Below are 27,981 nucleotides of genomic sequence, written 5' to 3' on the forward strand. Positions count from 1 at the left end.
TCTAAACTTAGTAAATTGATATTATGCAATTCTTTGGGTAAAATGGATTTAAGGCTTCACTTTTTTTTTTTTTGTATTTACTTTCCTGCTCCCTCTGTCACTCACGATAAATATATGCCAAATAATACTGTCTAAAATGACCACAATGAAATGTCCACAGCAGAGAGAGAGAGAGAGAGAGAGAGAGAGAGAGAGAGTGTGTGTGTGTGTAGTTACCCCTTGTATCATCCAGAGCTTGGTTCACCACAAACCCCAAACCAAATCCAAATTCTCTTATATGAACCGATACAGTTTTCTGTCCACCCCACACACATCTTTCATTTCTGTATTACATATGATTCCCATATAACATAAATGTTTTACCAAAATCATTGTACTCTATCATTTGGGAAGTAGTGACAAGAAAAAAAGTGTCTCTATGTGTTGGGTGCAGCTATGAGTTTTCTCCAACATTTCCTGTCTGTGGTTGGTTGAACCCATATACATTGATCTGCAGGACATGAAGGGTCTGCTGTGTAAAGCACAAGAAGAGAGGGGAAAGGAGAGGGAAAAGGAATTTCTATCCAATCTAGGAAAGTATAAATGCCAGATGTGGGTACAGGGTTAGTTAGCAATAATTGCCAACAGAAATGTAAGCCCACTCTCCAAATCCTCAGAAATAAACTATTAAAGCCCCTGCTCCCTATTCTCTTCTCAGTTGAGCTGCTATGACACTATCATCTTTACGTGCCTGTACTACCATTTATCAATGATGTGCTTACAGCTAAACAAGTGAAATGACATTTTAGCACTACCCATTTTCTGAATAACTGCAGTTGTCCTAGGATTGTCACTAAAGATCCTCTCCAGAACCCAGCCCCCTCTCCACTGCCCCAGGTGACAAAATCTAGTGTAAAAGTATAGTGGGTGTTTCTCAAAAATCCAAAAAGTAAAGAGATGAAAAATTAATGCAAGAAACAAAAACTAAGAAAAATTTAAAAATATGAAATTCAGTTTTTTTTTTCAAATCCCTTTCAATATAAAACAAATCATCCACACTGGCCACGCAGGCAGTTTCCTCTCCATTCAAATCATTCACTTGAAGATAAGCTCCCACCAAACTCTTCAGGGGATTAACTAATTTACTGCAGAGATACGGCACGTCTGTTGTAATAACAGGTAGGATGTATTGGGGTCGACCATTTATCAGAATTAGACCTCTTTTCTCAATTCACAGTGAATTATGCTGCCTACACGACTCCCCTCTCTCAGAGCCTGCCATCCCCTTATGGCCCCTAACGTGGCAGGCAAACAAAATTGACAGTCTCATCTTGTCAACAAGGGGCGATTCTCCTGAGAAGCCATTTAACTTTGCAGAGGAAGCAATGTATTAATGTGCTTGTCCCAGGAATGTTAATCATCTTCAGGCTTCCGATCTAACTTTGACGTGAACGAAATCACCAAATTTGTTTACTAAATGAATCGTAATATGCTAATAAGAAAGCATGACATATATGGAAAAGCCAAACAGATGGTTTGTTTACTCCACTTTGCAACTTTATAAATGCTGTAACTCTGAAGATGTTAGTGAGAATTATTTGTTTGTTGGCAGAGGCAAACATGTCTTTTGCATACTAAATTTGGCTCCACCGTTAGAAAACAATCTGTCATTGCTGTGGAATGCATAAAAATGTTAACACAGTGATGGCATTTGGGAGGGCAGATGGGTAGATGGAAAATGTGTATGCTGCATGCTCAGGTTAAGTAGAGTTGATATCCAGCAACAGCCTTACTCACTAACCATTTTAACGTTGAGTTGTATCTCACACTAGAAGGCTTTTAAGGACAGCTGCACCTGTTGCACTATAATGCAAGGGGGGTGTCACACTGTGACTAGGCCAGGCTTTCACAGCATTTGGGTAATCTCTGAACCAGGCAACTCATCTGGTGCTCAGCCTCAGCTATTGTTGGGTAAGAAAAAGCAAAGCCTCTCGGAGCAGTCATTTTAAGTTTTATACCGATTCAGGATGAAAACAAAACAAAACCCTTCGTCTTCTGTCCCATATTCTACTGTCTATTTTAAAGAATTAACAAAAGATGTTTTCCCACATAATAGGAATGAACTGCTTTTTTCACTCAAATCTGTCTTCCACTTAAAAAAAAAGTTAGCATGTAAAATGTGGTACATTCTTTCCGAGAAGAAATATTTGAAGTGTTTCATAATCAAATAGTTAATTTGTGATCTTAAGAGATGACATTAAGGATTTCTAAGTTCCCCATGGAAAGAGACAGTATCTTGTAGGACTATCAATATTACTTAGCTATGGACTTCATCTAGAAATGTATGTGGAAAAATGAAAGTAATGAACGTGAAAACTCAGGTGAGCATGATCTGCTCATGTGCTGTCAAAACTGCCAGCTGAAATACAAATACTTCAGTTAGCCCACCAGCCATGTACCTACGCTGCTGAGGATTTCAACTTCCAGAAATATTCAGATAATGTCTGTGAATTTCCCCTCCTACCCCACAGGCATGGTTGGAAGTGCAGAATATTTTAGAGAAGAGTTTGCTTCTTGCTCCCAATGTCACTGACCATTCCCAACATTCTAGTCCTACATATACAGTAAAGACTACCGCTAATCTTGCAGAGCTTCCTGATGTACTACTGTAAAGTGCTGAACTTTTTACCTACTGACGGACTAAAAACAAGAGATCTAAGTGGTCTAAAGAACCACTGAGTTCTTGCTGTCCAAGGATCACTTTGGAGCAAGAAACATTAGTGCTGTCCCAGCCTGGCGCTTATATCTCATTTGAAACATCTCATTCCTCACCAACAAAGAAAATTTCAATAAAGTACTTTTACTGGTTTAACAACCTCGAGCTCCTGGGATTGTCAAAGTGCTAAGCCTTTTCCAAGGAGAGAAGAAATCAGCAGCTCAAATATAATTAACCTTCCATTCTCAATGCAAACTGCCACGCAAAGGAGCTCTGCGGTCTATTAGTGAAGTTATAATGGCCAACAGGCAGAAGCAAAATTGGTCAAAAAGTTGGCTGCTGCTGTCATATTTTTGGAATTATGATTAATGGTACTAATAATGTGGATGATTACTGATATGTGTATCTCCAGCAGTTTATCATATTGCTCTGGCTGCCTACATCCACAATAAACAGGATGCTATCATTTACCTCTTTATTGAAGGCAACCCTTCTCTTGAAGGAGCATATTCTAATTACTTTGTAATGTTTTATGTCTTAAACATTTTGCAGCTCTGGACCTTGCCAACTGCTTCATGTCTACCATTGATTAATTACTGAAGGTTTAATCAAAATTTAGAACCTAATGTAGTCATTTATGAGCACACCACAGTGCCAAAGTAGTTAGGCTCTGCTCCCAAGTTTGGAGAGTGTTCGGTTCAAAAATCAAATCCCAGTCAGGTAGGAAGATCCAAGAATTTCACCTTGGGTGCTCTGAGGTTGCCAATTCCATCTCTGCTGATGAATGGAAGGTAATCTAACTACAGGTAAACAATAGTTTTACCTTCCATCTCACCACTAGGCTCCCCCCCACCGCCTTCCCTCCCTCCAGCCCCAAGCCCCAAGCCCACAGAGCTGCACCACCAGCTGCTCTGAGAGAAGGGTGGTGCTTTTGAACACCCATCAAAAGAACATAGTTTTGAAGTGGTTAAACAAGTGAAAAATAATTTGCTGGGACAAATACATAAGTTTTTTTTTTAATGTGGATTTTTTTTTTTTATGGTTCTGTCATACAACCATTCACCGTTGAAGTTAAGTGTTTTTTTAATACCATTACTGAACTGCTGAAATGGATGCTAATATAGCTTGGAGTGCTAATGTCAAGTCCCAGTAATAAAAAAGACAGACTGCTGAATGAAATAATTTCAAGTAAAAAATAGAACAAAAGTGCTCTCTCTGTTTCTCTCTCTCTCTCCACTTTTATTGAATTGGGACTGACTGAGCCAATTGCTTTAGAAGTCTGTAAAACACAATTACTAGTGAGCGAAGTGACCCACCAGTGCCCCCTCAGTGACAGAGTGGACTAAAAATGCAGCGGAGTTCCAGCAGCTCCCCTCAGCCCCATCAGACTTCCGAGGCTCCCTTCTAAGGGCCTGTTGTTTGCTCTAAATCTGTGTTTCTTCTTAGGAAAACTTCTTATTTCCCATCAACATGATCCTATCACTTTCTAAGATGGAACTGTCTCTTTTGGAAATTAAGGATGATCTGTTTTGGTCTTTCTGTTTAAATGCGTCTTCGTATATACACACATGTGCACCTCTGTGAAGATGAGCATGACTGTGAGCGGCCAGGCATGATTCAGATTTGTCTGTGCAGGAGTGGAACGGAGCCGTCACCTACGTACGTCCAGGCAGAGCCACTTGGATTCCCCTTCTCTTTCTTTCTTTTCCAAGGTAAAGTAAAAATCAGAGCAAGCAAGAAAAAGAATTAAGTTGAAAATGGGTAACATTTTCCCCCTTAGTTAATAAAAGAGGTAATAAACTCCACAAAGTAGTGGAGTTAAGATCACTAACACTTCAGCCTAACAGCTTTTTACCAGGAATTTACAACTCTCATTTTAATCCAAGCAGCTTGCATTAGGACATAAAATGTAGGTATTTTTTCAAGTGTAGCTTTATGTGAAATGACTGAGGAAAAACTGTCCTTTGCTTGAGAAGTATTCTCTTTTCCTCTGACTTGGTGCCCACCTCTCAAATATACACGTCTTGGCACTCCAGAATCAAAGCCACCAGATCTCCTTTAAATTTTTAACATGTAATTCTTTGGCAAACTTATTTCACAGACTACCATATTTATCCAGTTGAAGGTCCTGAGAGTTTAACGGGCAAAACATCACACTATTTCTGAGTAGCCCAAGGAGAGAGGAAGGACAGCATGCTTTACAGGGTGACCTCAATGTGAAGTTAAGCAGCAGAGGCTTCCCTTGTCTTTGGAAATAAAAAATACTTAAACCTAAACAGTTGTCTGAAGCTTTTCACCTAACAGAGGAGGGGGGGGGTCCCATCAGGGTTACACAGGTGAGCAGAAGAGAGGGATCCCACCAGGGTCACACAAGTGACAGAGGGCAGGGATCCCACCAGGGTCAAACAGGTAACAGAGGATAGGGATCCCACCAGGGTCACACTGGTGGATGTTAACATACATGCACAGTCTCATACCACCTTCCTACTATAAGGCTTGTCTGGAAAAACAAGTATCTCAAATGACATCTCACATCAGGAAGACTCACAACTAGAAAGTGTACCAGGGGGACCAGAAACAGAAAGCAAGAAAATGACCCCTTCCAAGAGGTACCATCATGGAAACATCCCGCCTGGGTACTAATGATGCACCTTCTTTGGTATTTTGCCAGAATTTTCCAGGCAGTGCTGGTAATAAGAGTGGCAACCTTTCTAGGGAAGGCAATGATAAAGGCTGTGTTGCAAGCATTCTGTTTGTAGTGGGAGCTCCACAGTCACGAGAAATTTAATAGGAACTTCCCTCCACAGCACTTACAAAACATCTCTGTGCACATGCCAGGGCAATTGTTTGCTGGCCACTGTGCTGTCTCTGTGGCACACAGTGCTGAATATGGTGGCATGAAGGCTGCACTCTTGTGGAGTGAAAGGTCAGCAGAGGTTTAAATGAGCTTGTCTTGCATCCAGCTGGGCCAGCAGGAGGTCATTAGGAAGATCCAAGGCTCACTTTAGGCTTGACAGAGTCTCTCCCCATGATACAAGGAGACCGTTTTGCTCATTGCTCTTCTCTCAGTGTATAAAAAGAACCCCGGGGACAAGAGTGACACAGAAGTTTATCTTACTACCAAAGTTTTGCTTGAGGAGGGCACAGCCAGCAATTACTCAGGAGGGGGATTTACTCTGTTTGTTTGCTTTTGATGGAAAGTAATGGAGATGAGCACAAAAGGCCTATTGATCTGCTGGCTCTATTGTGAAACCAAACAGAGGAGCAGTGGGGGAACATCTCAATGTTTAAAAGCCAGAAGACCTACACAACTACATTCACTATATAAAGAATTTTGGAAGTGGAGAATTGAAATTTGATTGGGCATAGTGTTGGAAATGAAGCATTCATCTATTAAGAGGCTCTCCTCTGAGGATTAACACACTATTTGACAGCTAATTACATTAGGGCACATATACTAATAGTTCCGTTGAACTGGTGCTAAGTGGCTCATTTCTTGGAGGTATTGCCTGGTATTTATTGAAAAGCTCTCTCTATAAAAAGTTCTCTATAAGTTTCCAAACATAGAGAATGATGGAAAAAAATGGATGCCGCTTTACTGAGAAGGTGATAACAGGAGGCAGGTAGCATGTTTTCACATCTTCACCTCTGTTGTTAATGTATGCAGTGGCTCATCAAAGTAGCTCATGTTAATTTATTCCCGCACACCTGTACAGGGCTGGAAGTCAGGTAATAAGATGAGCAAAAACTATACATCTCTGCTGTTTAGCTATGGCTACCCAGAGGCCTATACAAGAACAAATTTAGTTCTGGAGACATCAGCAGGTTTTAATAAACCAAATACAGATGTCTTACTCCATACAAATCAAGAAGTTTACATGTTTAAATCTGGACTGATTTAACTAGCAATCAAAGAGAAGGTTCACACTTGGCATCAATGGTTACCTCATATTTATTTATAAATCACCCTAGGCAGATATTATTTTGTTTTAAAATTTATTCTCCTGACTGAAACAACCTCCACACACCTTAAAGATCAAGAAGAGGTTCTTGCCTTTTTGATACAACCTATGACAAACTTCAGCAATTACTGTGGGAAGGTGGGCAAAGCTCACAAGGATGGTAACTTCTTTCTATACACACCATCTAGTTTCTGGAGGCCTTCAGTTTCAGATTTCCAATCACCAAGGCTAAAACAAATAATACACTAGGAAATGATGGAAAAAATTAGGAAAATGGACAGATGATTTAGCTTTTTGTTTGCTTCCCCTCCAAATAAATAAGTAAATAAAGCATGGGCTCCTCTTCTACATAGGTGAGTGACCAGTGAACCATCCCAAGGACCCAATACTAAGTCTGAGGATGAGAGACTAGCACAAGGAAACTAGGCCCTGCTGAGTGTGATTATCATGCTTTTATGCACAGTGCAGCTCCAAGCCACTTGGTCAGAACTTCTTCCCAGGGAGTATCTCATACACAGTTCTCCAAGCCAGCCTCCTGTTCCCTGGCAGAACAACTCAGCAACGGCAGAAAAAGCAAGGGATAAATACTGAAAGAATCTGACAATCATCTCCAGCATCAGAGCTCTTTACAGAGGAAACGATTTACACTTCACTTCAATCTTTCAGAATAAAGAGCATTCATACAGCTAGTTGGTGATGAGGGGAATACTAGCTTGTTCTTCGTCACTAATGTAGAATGGTCCTGTCTTCTGAATTGATCAAATACACCATTATTGACAACTATACACAGAAGGACACCTTCGATAGTGTTTCTGACTCTTGTCATCCCTTGCATGTGTGTTTTTCTCTCACTGTTAAATTTAATGTTGTTTTTCCAAGTCCATCTTACTAACATGCTCATGGGAAGACCCCAAGTGCACCCTGCCATGTGTACTCATCTTAGAATATGATCACAGCTCCTATAAGATAATGTAGTCTGGAGGACAAGGCAGCTGCATGGGGGAGCAAAAGAAAGGAGGAAAGCTGGAGTTAGGACTGGTGCACTAGGATTGCTGCACACTTCAGCTACATGGGGATACAATGGAACTTGCCCTCTGGTGCTTCATTTGCACAAGGAAGACAGTATGGAGTCAAGGATGGATGAAGCCAGCTCTCTTCAGAGTAGAAAGAAATGGTTTGGAGACAGGAGGTCTAAAGACAAAGGGGAGTTTCTTGGGAGGGTCTGTTGGTAAGAGAGCCCATTGTTGTTCTAATCCATCATTTGATTAAAGGAAGAAAAGAAGAACACAGGCCTTTTGGAGTTTGTGTAGTAATAAAAGAGGAGACCCCCAAAAGGCAAGGCTAAGGAGCAGATCACAGATGAGACCGAAGAGCCTCTGCACAAGGAGACACACCCACTGACTGATGTTCCCCGAGGAAATGACTCCACTCTGAAAGCTGTATTTAATTATGTTCCCAAGTCCACTCTGCTGAGATTTGGAAAGAGGCTGGCAACTCTATGGCATAACTGTGTCTTGTTATTTTGGTGGCAGTTAGTCACACACATCATTGTGTTAATGTAAGTCATCATCTTAACAGGGTGAATACTTTCTTTTGACAAAACTTTTTTTTTTTTTTTTTAAGGATTTAGACTGGGATCAAAAACTTGTGTAGTTTTTAGATAGCCAAATTTCAAGAGTAAAATACCCCCCCACTTCATGATACCGTTTTTCAATTTGTATTCTGTCATTTATCACAGTATAAAACTCTGAAATGAAAAAGATCGGATACAGTATACTTTTCACCCTCATACAATGAATGGACTATCTTGAAACAGCTGCTCTGTACTCTTCATGTACTTAGAAGATGCCTTGGTCTAACTTCTGTTTGACTGGCAGTGGCTAATCTCCCAAGTCCTTACGATAAAAATGGCAACTAAAATATTCTTTGTCTATCTGTGTCAACAGACCCTCCTTCCACGTCTGGGTACAGACAGACACAGCAGCACCTGTGCTGTGCTCAGCAGTGTGCTCTAGTGACTGCATTAGTGGAGGCTTCAGGCTTGGATCCTCATCCTTTGCTGCTTATTCTTTCCAGTGTTATGAACTGTGATGTTTTTAGCAAACTAAAATGTGAAAGAAATTAGTGCAAATAAGCTTAAGTGTTGGCCTCAGACTCACCATTTTCATAAATATTTCATGCAGGCTTTCACAACTCTTATATTTGTTAAAAGATTTCAATGAAAAAATTTTTCAATGCGTTAACCTCGTCATCACTAATATACTGTTTGAAATCTGAAAGAACATTCCAAACTTGGAATGGTGAGGGGTGGCACTGCATTTATTATTCAAAGTATAGGTATCTTATTTGGAATTTCCTGGGACTGTCAATAAGAATTTAGAATTTAGAACTGAAAATAATGGTAACACAAGAATTTTTTTTTTAAATAGAGCCAGGATAGCAGAGGTAGGAAATCATTAAAAGAAATGAACTCGGCCCTTTCTATGTAAGTAAAAAGAAAGAAAATATGTATATTCACTTAAAAGAAGATTGATCTTTCAGATATGAAAATGTTGCAATGACAGGTCACTGCTTTAGAGTTAATACTTTTTAATCTTTTTTTTTTTTTTAAAATCAAGACAGAGTTTTGGTACATAGCTCAGTCTTGAAACAAACTGGCTATCCTCAGCTCCTCCGAAGTGATTAATGATTACAGGCTGTACTGCCACAGCAGTCCTGGGCCACTTTCCCTACCTTCTGCTTTGTCAAAGACCTTCATCCAACTGATAAATCTTTGAAAACTGCATTAATTTTGTTTTTACGCATGCACGTGTGCACACACACGTGTATATATATTAAAGTATGAAATAAAATTTTACCTGAAAATATTAAAAATTTAGTGTAGAGCCAAAATGCACATCCCATGAAGTAGGAAGGACCAGATGCTTTATGACCTGAGTTGGGCTGGGGCACTATGGGAGAAAAACCTTCCCAAAGGCTCATCCTCCATAGGTGAGGGGTCACCTTGTTCTCCCATCACTGAATGGCCACCCTGACATCCCATTCATATCGTAAGAGAATTAATAAAGTATATTGCAGGTTTAGACCAGTTGCTTCCACTTAACTCCCATGGTTTCAGAACTGTAGCTACATAACTATAAAGAGTGATGTAATCTGATGGCTGTATGTAACCTACTTCTAACTGATCTTAAAGCATGTACCTAGGCATGTCCCCACTTCTGTGAAGTCCCATGGCAGATTACGTTTTAGACATGTGGTCATAGACACTCTGCAGTTGAAATAATGAAACCCACACAACCATGCTCTTTCCCCATATCAACAATTACTCTGGTGTCTTCTGATAGTTTCACAATTCTTAAAGAATTGAAGGGCACACTAAATACTCATGTAAGGAATGATAACATTACTGGTTATACCTACGGAGATGCAGACTGTCTCGATGTCCTGGACCTATGGTTCTTTCCATCCGTAAATTTCTGTTTCTATATTGGATAAATATGTGTGTATGAAGATAATATATTGGTTTAATTAAAAAGCCACAAGGCAAAGCATATATATATGACAGAAGCTGTGGCTTCTAAAGAAAGGTTCATGGGGAGGCAAGGAACTGTGTACTGTTAACTTATTCACACCAAGATGCATGGAAACACACATATACATACATGTACACATACACAGAAAAAATGGCGTGCATTACTAGGTAAAATGACATGATTCTGCATGCTTAATCATAACAAGCACTGACTGAATAAATCCTTCATGAGCATGGCAGCTTAGTGGTCATGTGGTCAATATGGGCAATCCTTACAGTGCATCAAAAACATCTAACTTTTAAGTCCACCATGATTGAAAGTGTACCCTCCCCCAGCAGGAGCCGCCAATGGAGATTTACTGACCTGTCTCTGCTTCGTCGAGAGGGGAAGGCAGCATTGCAGCCAGCCACTGTGCAGACATGCATCTCTTTTAAGTGAACGTTCCTGTAGTGAAGCTTCACACTGTAGGAGCTTTTGAAGCTCTTCTTGCACACATAACAGATTTTAGGGTCTGGACTAGAACACAGGTCACCTTCAGGGGAGAATTTTTGAGGGCTTCCATAATTCAGAGACGATGTAAAACTTTCATGCAAGGCAGCCATGCTGGCCCCCCCGCCATTGTAAAGTCCATACTGGCTCATGTAAAACATGTCGTAAGTGGGATCTGTGAATTCTTCCTTTACCTTGATGACATCCTGGTGAGATGGCTCACTGTGATTCTCATCAGGCCTCTCACTGTTCATCAGGACTTTTTCGCTCACCTCACTGTGGATGTGCTCATCCCCTTCCATGGATTCCTCACCAAGTTTAGGCTCTGAAGACTCAGACTCATTCTCATAGTCCCGCTCGGGCTCCTGGTCCTCAGATGTCATGCTGTCAGCCCTTCTTATTTCAGTTCTTGAAATGCACCGGGTTCTATTATGCTTAGAAAAGTCCTTCACAGAGATGCCTGGGCTCATCTCCTCTTGGGAATGACAATGATTGTCATGGCTCATGTCATTGACCACAGTGCCACCATCATTAGGGTCATCATCTTCATCATCAAACTCATCCGCTGTGTCAATGATTTCCTTCTCAATTTTTACAGGCATGCTTGACTTCCTAGGCTTTTTCTTAGGTGCCAGGTCAGCACTGGGCTCATGAGAACCCATCATCACTGCTGGCACTATTGGCTCAGAGGGTGGAGGAGGGTGCTGTTCTATGGTACCACTGGCTGGAATGATGGGACTGGTTGGGAGGGAGGTTGGAGGACTCACCATTTCCCCTGGAGTAAGTAAACTTCTATAAAAAGGAGGAACTGGTTGTACAGTCTTTAGCCCAGAAAATACCAGCTGGCTAGGGAGAGGGTTCTGTAAGACGGGATCTAACGGAGGAGTGGTAAAACCCATTGGGGGCCTACCAGGACTTGTGAGTGTGAGATTTGATTTTGTACTTGCTATGACTGGAGTGGCAGCTCCTGATGTAGCCCTAATTAAATCTTTGTCTCGGTTATTCCTTAGCATAGGCATGTGAAGGCGAGGGTTGGGGTTTGCACTGTGGCGATTTCGGCTTCGAAGGGAACTGAAAACCATGTTGCAACCTTCAATGGTACATCGATGTTTGATTTTCAGGTGAACAGCATTGTAATGAATTTTGAGAGTACCTTTGTCATAGAATGTCTTCCCACATGCATTACAGAACACCCTTCCTTTCCTGGAGGCTGACCCCATCCTTCTCATACGGTGAATCCGGAATGAGCTTTTTGGATGTTCAGTTTTGCTTAGATCACTGACAGGGGCAGAATTCTGAATGGGGGAGACACATGCTGGTTCAGTTTTGGGCTCCACATTAGTGATGCTAGTCAGGGCATTTCTATTGGGTGTTTGATCACTCTTATAAGGTGTGGGAGATACTTCAGATTCACTGCTCTCATTATATTCATTCTGGGTTGAAATGCTCGGTTCCCTCAGCCTCAGTCCGGGCTGCTCTAAAAGCAGCCCGTTGGGAGGCAACCCTAACAGTGGGGCTGAGACAGGGTTTATATACTGGAATGGAAGCAGAAATGCAAGGCTGTTGGGTATGTTTTCAAAATGATGAATGCTGGAAGGATTGCTGTTCTCTAAGTGAGCAAGGAGGCTAGGGCTCCTGGTGCGATTATTGCTCTCAATGAAAGTCCTTATATCCGAGTCTGTCTTTGAAGATGGTACAGCCACAGCTTGCCCTTCTTTCTCCTGAATTGCCATCAGCTCCACAATGGATTTGGTTTCCCCAAACCGTAGAAACTGCTGAAGGGTGATGATTTCCTCTTCTCGAGACATGATGGCCCAGCGGTCCAGTACTTTGCCAGCAGCGTCCTACAGGCCACATCAAAGAAACAACAAAGACAAATAAAATAAAAAACCTTATTGATTGTGCATAATTATTCAATACAACTGAAGGTGCTCTGCCAGCTTATGAAACACAGAGAGCCAGAGCAGAAAACGGCATGCAAGCAGTGTTAATAAAAGTTAACACATAAAGCAAACTTTTCTGCCATGCAAATGTAGCAATTACAGTCACAGCTATAGAAACAGATTGAGTTTAATAATGTCAAGGCAAACAAAATGTGGACCACTGGGGCTTTGTGATCTAAAATGCCTTCAGTACTGCCATTTTAACAATAATGATCTATATACTATGCAACTCTTTAGCATATATTAGTGTAAGATGTGAAGTCTTGCTGTGCAACCTAGTATAAATGCAAAAAAAAAGAATATTCCCTAATCTTTGTTAAATAATGACACCATTGGAGAGAATTAAGTACAGTTCATGACGTGTACTTTTTCAAGCAATCATGACACTAGACTCAGTGATGGAAATTCCTTCAAATAGGATTTATGTGACTTCTGGGGTAATTTTAAAAAAAGAGAGAGATGAGAGAAACAGCTTCACCCCCTCAAAATTCCATCGCTACACTGCATACTGTCTTTCTAAAATGCCTGTATTTTCATGCTGGCTAAGACAAGGCAATTTCATGAGGCGGGGTGAAGGAAATATAACTTGTGAAACATAACTTTCCTCTTCTTAAAAACTGGCTGTATCCAAGCCATTTAAAGTTTGACATACATACATTTAAAGTATATGACATTTTAGGATTTGTTGAAAGGACAGGAACAGATACCTGAAAAGCAAGCATGTGATGGCGATAGGTAGAAGAAACATGAAAAAATTTGTCTCTCATCATCCTCCTCTGATAGCAAAGGGAATCCATAGAGACTACATATCAGCCATCATCAGACTGCATGCTGTTAAATATACATTAAAAAGCATCTCACACTTTCATTTTTACTAGTACTTATGATATTTGCCTGGAGGTAGGACTTAAGAATCCTGCAATGTAATGTCAGGAAATCCATTTTAACATGTGTGGAGAGAAATCTATTCAAACAGTTAAATGATGACTATGTGATTTTTTTTAAAGGCATCATTTCTTAGGCCTACCAAGATCAGGGATCTTTGTGGCCCTCTGTGCATCATAGTTGCTTCAACTTTGACCATCAACTTAAGAAAGCACAAAACCTTCTAGAAAAACAAATTGGTGCTGGGGGAGTTTCAGAAGTGGTTCAGCTGTAGGAAACTGATAGTATGTGTGTGGCCTTGGGATAAACACCAAAAACAAACTTAAAAATGACAACACACTTATCATCTACAACGACAAAAATTCTAACTTTACACTGGAGAAATCTAATAGATACTACCTAGAGAGACTGATCTAAGCTAACACCAATGGAAGGAGGCATACTGTCATCTTGTACTCTTAATGTCTCTTATAAACATTTTTTCCTTCAACTTAATTATTGGAAAGCATCAGGAAAAGCAAAGCTGATGGAGCAGGACATGCAATACTGGATAAAACTCTTCAAAGTACAGCAGTTAGAGGGCAGGCGGTTAAGATATGACTGGGTAGTGTTAGGGATATTAGACCAGAAAAGACACACTAGCAGAAAAAGTAGCAAAGTGTGCAGAAAGACTCTGGATTTGATAACAGTGTCATGAAGATCTTGATTCCCTGTTTCAACAACTGTGCCATGATTACACAAGATGTTGCTCTAGGGAAGAGGGTGAGGATGAAGGAACCTGCGCTATATTTTGCAATAGAAAGTCTATCCTTAGCCTTTGGATATGAAGTTCCCTCTGGACCAGTCATGTTCTGAACTGTCACAGCTAGTATGAGTGAGTAGATAACCAGCATTTATCTGAATTACTTTTTAAAGCAGCTTGGAAAGATGTATAGCATCCCTCATATCAGTTTATATAGCCAGCATGTGTGTATGTCCATTCCCATGAAAACTGTCAAAATGCTTGTCCTTCTCTTATCACATAGAAATAATTGTCTTTAAGATGAAATGTTCTCACAAACTCCCTGTTTAAAGTAAGCATACAATGCCACGGGTGGCTAGTAACTTCAGTGCTGCAATAGCTACTAGACAATGATCACTAATAGCTACTGTTGTTATTCAGAGCCTTGTTTCTGGAATATGGGGAACAGAAGGAAATACTGGTGCTGTAGGAATGTAAAAAAAGCTAATTGTGATGTTATATACATTATTTCACTTGAAAATATGACCCCTGCTCCATGCCACCATGATAGAATCCAGAATATGGGGAATGTTAAATAGATAAGTAATCAGAAGTGAAGTGTACAAAAGACAACTTGTAAAGGTTCCAAGAGGGTCTCTTGGAGTCTGAGACTTGAATGCCAAAATTCTGATGCTTCAGTTCACTGACTGTCTCCACAATTAATCACTGAACATCATTCTGCGATACACTATATTTAGGAAAACAAATAGAATGTTTTTAGAACAAGACTTTTCCTAGAACTTCTACACCATTTTTTTCTTGCTATTAACTAGGTCTCGTTATTGCTCATTTCTGTTAAGCTGAACTCCAGTGTGAGCCTTATAGAGTCATGTCTTCTTCAGGTTCTGCCCAGGCGTCCTGAACCTAAAACTATAGGTCAACATACAAGCCCAAGATCATAGCCTATGGAATTCAATGAGCCACAGAAACCACAGCGTCCAATATGAACCATTATCAAAACCACCAACATCATCCTATTCCCCCATCTCCCCACCTCTCACCCATGGTACACAACCGTCCTACTGCTTTATTTTTTTCTCCTGGCTGCAACAATGGCTGCCGTTTCTTCTAAAACCACTGTCTTTTAGAAGTCTGATAGGACTGAGTAGCTATCTCTGAGAAAACTGAGGCTGTGACATTGAAATTACTTATTTATGTTAAAAAAAAAAAAAAGAGTCCAGGGACATTGAAATTACTTATTTATGTTAAAAAAAAAAAAAAGAGTCCAGGTAAGGGAGATTCAGGTCTTTGCTGAATCTCTCTCCCTCTCCCTCTCCTTCTTCCTCTCTCTCTCCTCCTTCTCCCTCTCACCCTAACCCTAAGCTCCTTGCTAAGAAAAACTAAGAACAATGCAGTTTTAATGTATTTATGGGATAAGCTGGTTTAAGGGAACAGGAAGCCATCAAAGAAACAAAGTATTTATTAAAGAGCTCTGTGACAGAAACACACATTGTTTAGTTCAGTGACTCTCACAAAATGGCTGAAACCAGAATGTTTTATAATCATTTAGATGAACTAATATCAGCTCGAAGACTTTGTAAACAATCAGAAACAAAACAAAACAATGAACAATATAAATACCAACAAATAAACTCCAAGTAGTTTACCACAGCCATTAACCATTTGGAAACCTCTAGGACAACTTGACTACATGCATGAATTTTTCTGAGTAATTTATTTTTATTGTACTTAAGTGTTGATTAATGATTGATAAGAGAAAATCTGGACTACCTTAATGTTTGAGAAGTAAAGGTGATCAAATACACTTTATCAATGTGAACAGGAGTAATAAAAGAATAGATATTACCATGGAAACAGTGCTAGCAAAGCAAAAATCCAGTTTTGTAGGCATATGAAAATCATGACCACCACTGACAAACCCACAATAGGACAGCAGTCTTATGCATGTATATACTAAGGTCTAAGTATAAAACTGGACACTTGACTTCCTCTCTAGTTGGTAAATCAATTCCTTTAGGCTTTTCTACTTGTAACCAGAGTTCACTAACCTCCAACCCATTAGACTGGAAAGTGATATTTACTAAATGACAATAACATGAATTCACTGTTCAGTTAAATATAAGTACTAGTTTTCTGGAAATATGGATATACTACTAATTTTAAAACTTGAGAAACAGCAAGTAGTCAACAATTAAAAATTTGTGTTATCAGATTCAGAAAAGGTCCGAAAAACATAAAATATTAACATTTAAGCAGGTTATATGAGAAGACATCATATTATTTCACCAGAGCTTTCATATTCCTTATAGAAATCTGTCTGTTCTTAAATAACTCTGCAGAGCATTTGTTTGTTTGGTTGTTTTTTTTTTTTTTTTTTACGACAGGGACTAAAACCAGTGTATTGAGTAAACTAAGCAAGTGCTCTACATCTGACGTACATGCCCAGCCTAAAAAGAGTGATTTTTAAACACTGTTTGTTTTTAGCTGTCATGGTTTCAATGGTTCACACTGAACCTCTCCAGAAGGCCACTTACAAGACTTGTGGTTTCAAGATAAAGTAGGTTGGCTGGTTAATCTCATTTGGGGAGATGGACAATAGAGAAGGAAAGCTGTAATAAGACAGAGGAGATGTGATGGTGTTGGGATGGACTACTAAGCAATCTCAAGATCAGAATAAGAATGAGCCTACATATGTTGTCAGCAGGTCACTAACCACATCATAGCTTAGAGGAAGATAAATGCTCTTGTTTTGTTCATGGACTATGAACAATACCAAATACAGCACATATGGAAAGTATATTCAGTCAGCATTACCTAAATTGTTAAGAGGTAAGCAATACTGAGGAAGAAACCAGGGAAACAATCTAATTCACTGTATCCTAAAAAAAAAATATCATGGGAAAAAAATCCAACCAAGGAACTCAAAGACTTGCAGAATGCAAACTTCAAGACACTAAATAAGATACCAGAGATGGAAAGACCTTCCATGTTCATTGATTGGTAGGATTAATATTGTGGAAATGATCATCTTACAAAAAGCAATCTACAGAATCATTCCAATCCCCATCAAAATTTCATTGCCAAGTTTTGAAGAAATTATAAACAATCTTGTGCTTATGGAAGCACAAATGATATGGATAACCAAAGCAATCCAAAACAATATAAATGTTTCTGGGCTATCACTATTCCTGACTTCAAATTATACTAGAGAACTGCAGTAGTAAAAACTACTTTAATAACCAGGAAAATGAAAATTAATACTTCTTTGAGATTCCATCTTACCCCAGCCAGAATGGTTAGGATTAAGAAAATAAGACAAGTGCTGGTAAGTATGTTGGGAAGGGGGAACCCTTATATACTATTAGTGGGAATGCAAATTAGTGAAGCCATTGTAGAAATCACTGTGTTTTTTCCACCCAGAAAATTAGAAATAGAGCTTCCATATGACAAATATAGCACTCCTGAGGAAACCCCAAAAATCTTTATTCCATACTACAGAGACACATGCTCATCCACATTAATAGGTGTTCTATTCACAATAGGTATCAGAGCAGCATGTACATTTGTATCTCTCTATTCTTAGATTCATGTAGTTCTCAGAGATTATTGGAGAAATTTCTTTATCAGTTGATGTGTGTGGGGGGGGGGCGGGGAGTTGGTCAATGCAGAAATTTACAACTGGTCAAATATAGAGAATAATTGACTGTAGAACACAGCCAAAGCTGAAATTCTGTATTACACCCCTTCCAAAAAACTCAGGGACCATGTGGAAGAGGAGATGGAAGGACTGTATTAGTTAAAAGGCAGAGGGGGCTGAAGAAAAACAGTCTTTCCCACATGTCAGAACCACTGCACTCATGAACCCATAGCAGCTGTTTTCCTTCACAAGACCTGCACAAGATCAGGCCAATCGACATTCTAGCATGGAGTTGGGGAAGGGATGTATGAGTCCCTGGCTAAAGAGCAATAGCAACTAATGTCAGTTTTCTTTAATGGTATGGCTTCTTTTAGGCTGGTCATACTTTAGTGAATGGCTGCACACCAAGAAGTGCATGTTTAATACAAATTGGAATAGATGGTCTATTGAACTTAATAAAATAAACCCAAAGTTGGGGAGTGGGTAGGGAGTGAGAGTAGATCAGGGAGGTATTAAGGGGAGGAGTGACAATGGATATGATCAAAGTACACTGCATGGCATTCTCAAATAACTCCTAAAATATTTCCAAAGTAAGCACAAAATTTAGAGACATTCTCTTTCTAGTAACAGAAAAAAGTAGAAATTTCCAGTCAAATTAAAGGCATAAAAGAAATCGTCTAATGATTAGCTAATTAAAAATACTTTAAACTAAGTGAAACCAAACTCTAAGAACTCCTGATTACCTACAACAAAACTGGAAGTTATGCCATTTGTTTTGATTTCTTGTCTAGATTTCTATGGCAAACTTTATTAGAAGAGTTCACCATAGCTACATTTACAATTGTTTTAATAACAAGCTTCCTATGAAGATTTTATGTTTGTTTTCTTTCAGGTTAACACAAGGGAGGTAAGAGACATGGCTCAGATAGAAGGTATAGAAATTATGGAATTTCAAGCCCACTTAAGTACTCTTCACTCAGGTAAAGTTTAGCAGTTATTGCTGAGTTAAAATCAATGAGACAATACCACAGAGAACTTACATCACATATTTTGTCACATGTTCTAGATGCTTAAGTCTTAAAAACGAGTTGTGCAATAGCTGTACCATGAAATAATACTGGGAAATACAAAGTAATACATTTTTAATATACATTATGACACAGAGAACCCAATGATATGAAGATTCAGAGAAAGCAGGTTATGGTTATCTGGGGCTCAAGATGGGGAAAGGAACTGAGTGGGCACAGCATATGGATTTCTTTGAGGCAATGGTAATTTTCTGTCAAAGTGTCTGTACAGGTGTATACTTAGGTTTAAAGTATACCTTGGTGAACCAGATCCTGAATTAAATTATGTAAATTGTGTGACATCCCACACTTACAAATTTCTGCCCCTATATTATTCTTCAAGTATAATACAAGTGTGCATATTCCTAATCTCTATTAGTAAACTAAGTAAGGCAATTTGTGATACGAGGACAAAACATGAAAATTTTCAACTTAGTTTTTACCAACAAAGAATTTTTGTTAATATTCTACACATGAATTTACAGTGACATAGTACTAATTTCTGGACTTACTTATGTTGAATATGTGTGTTTATGACTGAGTGTATGTGAACCTCAGAACACATGTGTTTGTCAGAGGAAAACTAATGGGAGTTTTGGTCTCTCCTTCCACTAGATGAGTTCTGGGGCTGGAACTCAGGTCTTTAAGCCTTGGTGTGCTATCCATCCCACTAACTTTCAAACATGGTTTTAGACAGTTCTATTTATGTCAGGGTAAACACTCTACACAATTTTATGAATGGGAACATACTCAGAAACTTTGGAGACTTCTGGTTCCCAGAACTAAGTCCAGAGAGTGGTAGGCGTGAACTATGTGCACACACCTCACACTGAGACACTGATACTCTCTTTTCACTTGTCCCCTCTTTTCATCAAGCTGGTCTTGTCTTTAGAAAGACATGTCTCAGAGTACAACCCAGGAATTAGGAACTATAACAATCTGGGTTCACAGAGGAGAATGTGGTGAGTTTATCTCATTATCTGAAATGAAACAAATTGAGGCATGCCATCAACTTTATAGATGAGGTAGGCTGGTATTTTAGGTAGTGTTTCTATTGCTAAGATAAAACACTATGACAAAAAGACAAGTTGGGGAGGAAAGGGTTTATTTGGCTTAAACTTCTATATCACTGATCATCATCATCAAAGAAAGTCAGGACAGGGATACTAACAGGGAAGGAACCTGGAGGCAGGAGCTGATGCAGAGCCATGAGGAGTGCTGCTTACTGGCTTGCTCTTGGTAGCTTGTTCAGCCTGCTTTCTTATAGAACCCAGGACAATCAGCATAGGGATGGCACCACCCATAATGGGTTGAATCCTCCCCCATCAATCACTAATTAAGGAAATGCAGCTGGATCTCATGGAGGCATTTTCTCAATTGAGGTTCCCTACTTTCAGATAACTCTAGGTTGTGTCAAAACAAGCCAGCACAGTTGGACATAGGTAGTTTTAGGTGAGAAAGCAGCAACAGTTTGAGGGTAACATTCTGTGGAAGAGATGCCCTTAGGCACCACAGCTTTGAAGAAACAGTTCAAACAGTCACAAACTTTCATTATTCTTGCATTTTCCTGAGACTTACCAGTCATTAGAACTAAGGACCCATGAACATGTAAGAAGAAAATACTTAAATGTCAAATTATGACTCTAAAGCCAAACCTACTTGTACTCCTATTTTAGCTTTAAATCTTAACTATACTGGGGACTCTGATAATTTAAAGCCATTCTACCTCCTTTTCTGAAAGTTTTGTTTATCTCACAAATTTATTTGATTTAGCATTTTAAGTGTTCACGGACTAATGTTTGTATTTCTATGTGCCTATATATATATATATGTGTGTGTGTGTGTGTGTGTGTGTGTGTGTGTGTGTGTATGTATGTATGTGTATAAGTGTATGTATGTATGTATTCATGCAAACAAAAAAGGAAAATAAAGGAAATGGTAACACACACAAAAAAATCTGTTTGAATAGATTCTGGGAACTACTTAGGGAAAGTTTTTAAGCAATGTTGTGATAATTTCTGAGAAACACTTGAAATAATGTGGGAAAGGATCTTGGCATGCTCGTTTGTTTTAGTAAATTTTACATTTAAACATATTTCTTTCTGGGTACTGCCTAAGAGAGATGTACCACTCGTATACACAACATACATCAGAGCAGTGTGGTTGTGTAAGTAAACAAAACTTAGACTACTTTCTAGTCACACAGAGCTCTTTTATGTAACTGCTTTTCTAGCTTTTGAAGCTAATGTTTCCAGGAGGCCAGCTGTAACAACTGTAATATCTGTAGGCAGAATGAAATATACTCATTCATACCATGACTGCACCAAATGGTTCAAATTAGACCTGACTTTTAAAGAATCAACATTTGTTTTGGGTACTGAAAACACTACTCAATTTCTATGACTTGGAAATTTGTATTTTGCAGAATTTCTCAAGACCATATTTCACCTTCAAAATACAATGTTGACCAATTACATCCTTGTTTTCTCCTTGCCTGTCTATAAAAGATATGTCCTTTGAGATAAAAAAAAAATCAAGGTGTGGTACAGATGGGAAGACAGACATCCAAATAAAACTCAAAAGTGGGTTTTACTTGTCATTATTTGCCCATGTGATTATTTTCTGGAAACAGACATGTTTACTTCATATATTTGAGACAGTCTTTGTTAAGAAAGAAGTGTGTCAACATCAGAATGAGGCATCTATGAGCTTACAGAAGCTAATTTACTAAATTTACTACATCCCTACATGAAAAGCTAAACTCAAAACCTCTTCCTATTTCTCTTCTACTCCTACCCCCAAAGAATAATTACATAAATACGTATAAGTGATTAGAATGTTGACACTCTCACAAAATGCATGCACATCCACAAGTATGCGGACACAGAAGATGCTGATCTTATTGCTCCAGCTGAATATGAACCTCATGATAACTCAGCCTTATGTAGCATTCAAAATGCTTGATCTCTGAGAAAGGACATAATGATGTGAGGCATATAATAGTACTTGAAAAAATACACAAAGTATAAACTTAAGAATTGCTTCTGCCTGGATGATACTAGAAGTTTAAGGAACGTGACCCTTGAATATAGCTCACAGGATAAGGAAGCAGCAACATAAGAACTTTATGTTATATTTAGGTACTAGTTACTTTCATATTTAAGACATAGACTTAGCTATAATTTGTTTTACTGATTCATATATGAAAATACTTTCTACAGTGAAGTTATTTTTTAAGAGTGAAAAGCTCATTAAATTAAACAATTTACCCTCCACAAACTATTAACTTCCTACATAAAAATATAGCATTATCAAAAATTCTAGAGAAACTAGCTTTAAAAGGCTAGTCTGATTTTTAAAATATTTTGTTTTATTTTGTATTTTAAACCATCATTTAAGCAGGGTATATAGTTCAGTGGTATTGCACTTGCCTTCTATGAAGGAGACTATGGTTTGATCTCTAACACCAATAGGAAAACACACACACACACACCTGGCAAGAATATGTAATTTGCAGAACACTACCTCCTTTTCTCTCAATAACAACCTGTACAGTGTTCTTAGCTTTAAAACTATGATTATGATAGATCACCCTGGTGTTATAGCACAGTAAATCATAGAAGCTCTGGGGCCCAACAGGACTTTGTTAATGTACTCTGGCATTTTAGATTATCCAAATTAGAACCAGTCATATGCATTTCCTGCCTGGGCATTTGTTTGCAAAGAAATAAAGCAGGTGTCTTGCTTTACATATGAAATTCAGAGCAGTGAATTCTAATAGAATCTAGGATTATATTTCAAAGATTCAAAAGTATTTTCAAGTTACTTATATCTATTGTAAATCAAACCTGAAAAACTTTGAAAGACACCATGTGTTTTCATATTTAACAAAAGGAATAATGAGTTCGAAATAAAAATATGCCTAAATTTTTAAATTCTGGGACTGAGGACTCCTCATTCCAGTGCCTCTTTCTATCACTGAGCTAATGTCCGAGCCTGAAAATCCCATGTCTCAAGTTAGTAATTCTAGCATATTAACCACCCCTTGCTATAAAACTACTCATAAGTCCTTAAATTTAAGGACAAAATATCCAATTCTGAACTAGTCTATAGTTAAAATATAGTTTGCATCTGAAAGTGGCATATTTTATTATTCTTACTATAACAGAATTAATCAAATTTAGGGAATAATTAAGAACATGACTGAAGGACACCTAAAAATTGTCTTGGTTTTGCTGATGACCAGCTACGACAACTAAAACACCAACATCCAGCTTGAGTTTCCTCCTACATAGGCAGCAAAGGCCCTACTGACATCAGGTTCAGAACTCCACTACCCCATCGCCTGTGTCTGGAATCTAAACGTATAATTAATTAGAATTTAAATACTTCAAACACTGGCATTTTTACTTTTAACCACTTTATTTTCAGAATGAGTATTAGTACCTTTTTTTTTTTTTTTTTTCCGAGAGCCTTAGATTTTCCAGAATTCTGGATGCTGCTGCCCTCCCTACCTCCTGCCTTGATGATTATGTCTGGGCTGTCTACCTATGATGTAATTAAAGGTTCTGGCTCTTCTGGATTGATTTTGATGCCTGGTCAAATAAATGACCAGTTTAGTGATAACTTCACTTAAAACTTGGGCAACCATCCCAGTAACTTCCTATAGGGCTTTGAGACATCTGCCCAACCCACTATCCTATAAAGCTTTGAAGGTAGAATTCTATCTTTTTTGTTAGACCATTAAAAGTCATATAATTATTTATAATCTCCAACAGATTGTGTGGTTCTGAAAAGACAGCGGCAGTCGAGCATACAAGACCCCCTCCTCAAGTAAACTCTTTAGAATGACGGACATAGGACATCACATGGACACTTCTAAGAGTCAATGGGGGTAAATCATTTATGTTTGGGGTAGCAAGGGGATGGTTTGAAACCCACAGAGAAAACACTAGAAACAGGAGGAGAGGGGTTTCCCCACAAATGACCCCATTTCCTTCTCCTCTTGTTCATAAAGACACAGCTCATGTCCTGTGACAGCGTAGGTCTGCTGGCCTGACCCTACGCCAGACTTGCCAGGGCTCTTCAGACCGTCTTGCTCACTCCGAGGTGTGCGTGTGTGGCTTTCGTCCCTTTCCACAAAGTCCTGTCTCTGAATTTCCAGGCAGAGTCTGTGTTGGCAGGGCTCTGCTGTGTTGCTAAACAGTCATGCTGGGAACCCTGTGTTTTCCCATAGTGCTTGATGAAGAACAAAAATAGAGCCCAAAAAGTTTGATTCTGAGGGTTATTTGCATATCAGATAACTCTGAAAGCCTCAACCCCATTCAAAGGCACAACCTTTAATCTTTGTTCTAACCATATTCTTGACACTAATACAGAGCTTTCAAAGCCTGAATGGATAGTTCTAATGCATGTGTCACACCTGGAATTGTTCCTTACAACAGAAGCAGACTGTGCAACCCAAAGGAACTTTAACATATTCGTTAAAGTGTGAGAGAGCAGGGCCAAGGACCAAGCATGTGACTGAACAGAAGGATGTATTGAGAGACTTAACTTTTGTTCTCTGGGCATAAGAACAGCAGTAGAACACAAAGATTAATTTCCTACTTTAGCATTCATCTGGGAACAACACGTTATTGCTTGTAACATACACAAGGCTGTTGATGGATACACTCTCCTTTGATTGTTCAAACTAAATGTGTTCCCATAAAAGACACCCACACATACATGTGTGTATAATTATAAATCCAAATATTCACTAATAGTTTGGATTTCTGCATATCTATACACAAGGTATCAGCACAGACATTAGATACCTTATTTGGCCATAGGAGTGGTGGTTTGGGGGCTGGTGGTTGACTGAACAATTTTAGACAAAAAAAAAAAAGAAAAGAAAAGAAAAAGAAAAATTCAATGATCAATATACATTTCCATAGCAGAAAATTCAGAAATCAAAACTAGGGGCTAATAGGAAGAAGCATGCATTACAGAGTACAAGGTAATAACCGCGTCGGCATGCCTTAATACCCTCTTGTCCCAGCAGTCTTGACTTTCTGAGCAGCCCACTTCTCCACATTAACGGTAGTCATTTGGAGAGCAGCAAACGTGCCATTAGAAGCACTTTTACAAGTGTATATTCATCCACCAATTAGCTTAATGTGGCCGCTTTCTGCATATTTTCTATCCAGGCTTGCACAAATCTTATTAATATTTCCCCCTAGCGCTTTGACAGATTACCTTGTCATTACGCATCCTGGAGCCTTTTAAACAATATGGGTAAACTACTGTTTGTGAGGTTAATGACAATTATCCCCTAATTACTGCATAAGTCACTCAGTCCACTTTATCTCATAGGCAGGGTTCTGCTCTGTGTATCTGCCATTGTGTCACTGTAAATGAATCTTGTATTGCTATGTTTATCTGCCATTGCCTTGTAAATTATACTGACAGAAGAATGAACAAATTACTGCATGTCATCACTTAAATAGTACTTCTAAAATTAAAATAAAAAAGCTTCAGCAGAGAGCTTGGGTTTAGCAGATCACAATTAGTAAAAACATATTTAATGTTTTATGTTATGTTTCAAGACTGAGAGTTTGAAATTTAGTGGTGGAGTCACAACAATGAGACTGGGGTGAGTAGAAGGTGAAAAGCAATGGGAATAAAAAAAAAAGGGGGGGTGGAGGAGGAGGATGAAAATAATGATGCTAGCCTGACCTCCTGAATGCATTTCCTATTACTTTAATAGTTGATATGGCATTCTGGAAGTATTTTCCAAGGTTTATCAATTTTAAATCAAATTAAATGGGTTAGGGATAAGCCATACTCTTCAGCTGGGATCATTTTTTTCGGTTACTTATAACTACTCCAGACACAAAACACAGAATCTATGTAATTGAGAACAGATAATGTAATAAAGGCCACAGGCTAAGCCAATTTCATTGATGCATTTTTAAACATTATTAAACAGGTTCAGAAACACTGTTTCCAAACTTGCATTTGAAATTGTTTAACAATGCTTACATCAGTGAAATTAGTTTAGTCCATTGTTGCACTACAGTGACTACATCTGTGCTGATAAAATTTACAGAGAAAATAAGAGCCACATAAGACTCTTTTAAAAAAAAAATGTAAAATGGATCAATTGCAAATGATGTACAAAGAAGTTTTTTTGTTTGTTTGTTTTTTACCTGTAATTGAAGATTTTGCAGACTTTCAGGCAGATAAATGTCTGCATGAGAATGGGCAGACCCATCTAGCTTCTTGAGACGACCATCATTTAATATTTTAAACCTCTCTGAAATGGAAGACATTAAAAACGTCTCCACTTAATGACACTAGGGTGGTTGGTAACTGGCAAGCATAAGAAACAGGGCCATTGTGATCTGAAGGCTATCTTTCAACCCTCAATTAGCCGGGCATGTAGAAAGCTTGCATGAAATTGCCTTGTGACAGCAGTGGTTTGTAAGGAGGGGCTTCCAGCACAGACGATAAAGCTGTCTGATGGCAGCGTGTACTCACAAACACACAGCTCCTCTTGCTGCCCTTGCTGAACAGGCTGCAAGAAAACGCTGCAGTAAAAGTAAAGGGAAACATGAAAGCCAGGCTTGACAGGTCTAGCTTGGGGGCTGCTAGATTCCAAGTACAACCCCTAGGGCTCCAATCCCATGGACTGATCTTGTCTGTATGGTGTTTAGGCAATGCAGCTTCAGCCAAGTAGGAGCTGCAGGCCAAAATAGAAATACCATCCAAGGCTCCTGCTTCTTGAGTCTTTTTCAAGTTAGAAGAAATAGGCTCCCGGTTAAGATTGACATCCCTATGACACTAGTAAGTATTTTAAAACCTCTTCCTGTTTAAAAATACTAATTAAAGCTACTTATGGATCATATAACTTGGGAAAGTGACTATACCTGTGCTAATGGTATATGCAACTGCTTACCTTTATGTTTAGGGTATAAAGGACATAATCAGAGTGGTAACACACTTTAATGAGTTTGTGCCGTTTAGACAAAGATAAATATGAATACTGAAAGATACATGGATGTCAGCTAACATGTGAAAACAGCCAGGAAAGGATCAGAGAGCATTTTCTTCCTCAGTTTAACCATTTCTTTACATGTTTATCCATGCACACAACTGTCATCACATTTCCAAACTTTGAGACTAAGAATGCTTCACTCTTCCTAACAAACCTTTAGAGAAGTGTTTCTCAACCTATGGTCACAACCCCCAAAAAGACCATTGAAAAAACACAAGATACTTTTATTAGGATTCATAATGGTTGCAATGGTACAGTTATGAAATAGGAATGAAAATAATCTTATGGCTGGAGGTCACCACAACATGAGGAACTGTATTAAAGGGCTGTGGTATTAGGAAGGTAGAGAATTACTGCTTCAGAGGTTTCCCTTTGTAGATATATCTGGCATTTGAAGGCACCTCAATACAGACTAGATCTACTTTTCACACATCAACTCTTGGTAAGAACTCTGGAACTCAGTCAAGAGCTACTTGTTATGCAGTTGAAAACTACCAAACTGTCCTGGCTTCTCAAGGCCTCTACCTTCCATCACCATTCTCTTCCACCTAGGGTCAACTGAAGCAAAACTGTAAGATGTCTGATGCTCCCTTCCTCCTTGCCACTCCCAGAAACAATTACTTGTCCTCATGTACTTCCATGTCATGCATGTTTCTGTACCGCAGGCTTATAGCCCTTTCTATTTCCCCACGGCCAAGATGAATAGATGCTGCATGGATTTATTATCCCTGTGCATGGAGCAGGCTGGAGGCAGCTCAAGACCTTGTAGTGCATAATGTTTTTCAGATGAGCAATTTTACCTGCTTAAACATCAGCAGGCTGAGGTATGATTAGATGACTTGGGTTGCTTTAGTTTTAGTTTTCCCCTCAGTATGATCTTTTTCTCCTAGTCAATGGTTCTCCATTCAGGGAAGTCAGACAGTGTACCATCCCATTGCCACACCCAGGGTTAAGTGCATTCTAATTGGTGTGATGCTCTCCAACCTCTTA

General features: G+C 38.9%; 1 protein-coding gene across 4 annotated transcripts in view; it reads right to left on the reverse strand.

The window, feature by feature from the left end:
- Bnc2 (basonuclin 2) overlaps positions 1 to 27,981 on the reverse strand; it is a 396,952-nt gene that overhangs the window by 5,936 nt on the left and 363,035 nt on the right. For all 4 annotated transcript variants that reach the window (XM_051188127.1, XM_051188125.1, XM_051188126.1 and 1 more), the window contains one exon: positions 10,554 to 12,523. In XM_051188127.1, the coding sequence (XP_051044084.1) occupies positions 10,554 to 12,523 (1,970 nt within the window). The remainder of the gene's footprint in view (positions 1 to 10,553; positions 12,524 to 27,981) is intronic.

This window comes from Phodopus roborovskii, unplaced genomic scaffold, assembly GCF_943737965.1.
Source record: "Phodopus roborovskii unplaced genomic scaffold, PHOROB, whole genome shotgun sequence".
NCBI lineage: Eukaryota > Metazoa > Chordata > Mammalia > Rodentia > Cricetidae > Phodopus > Phodopus roborovskii.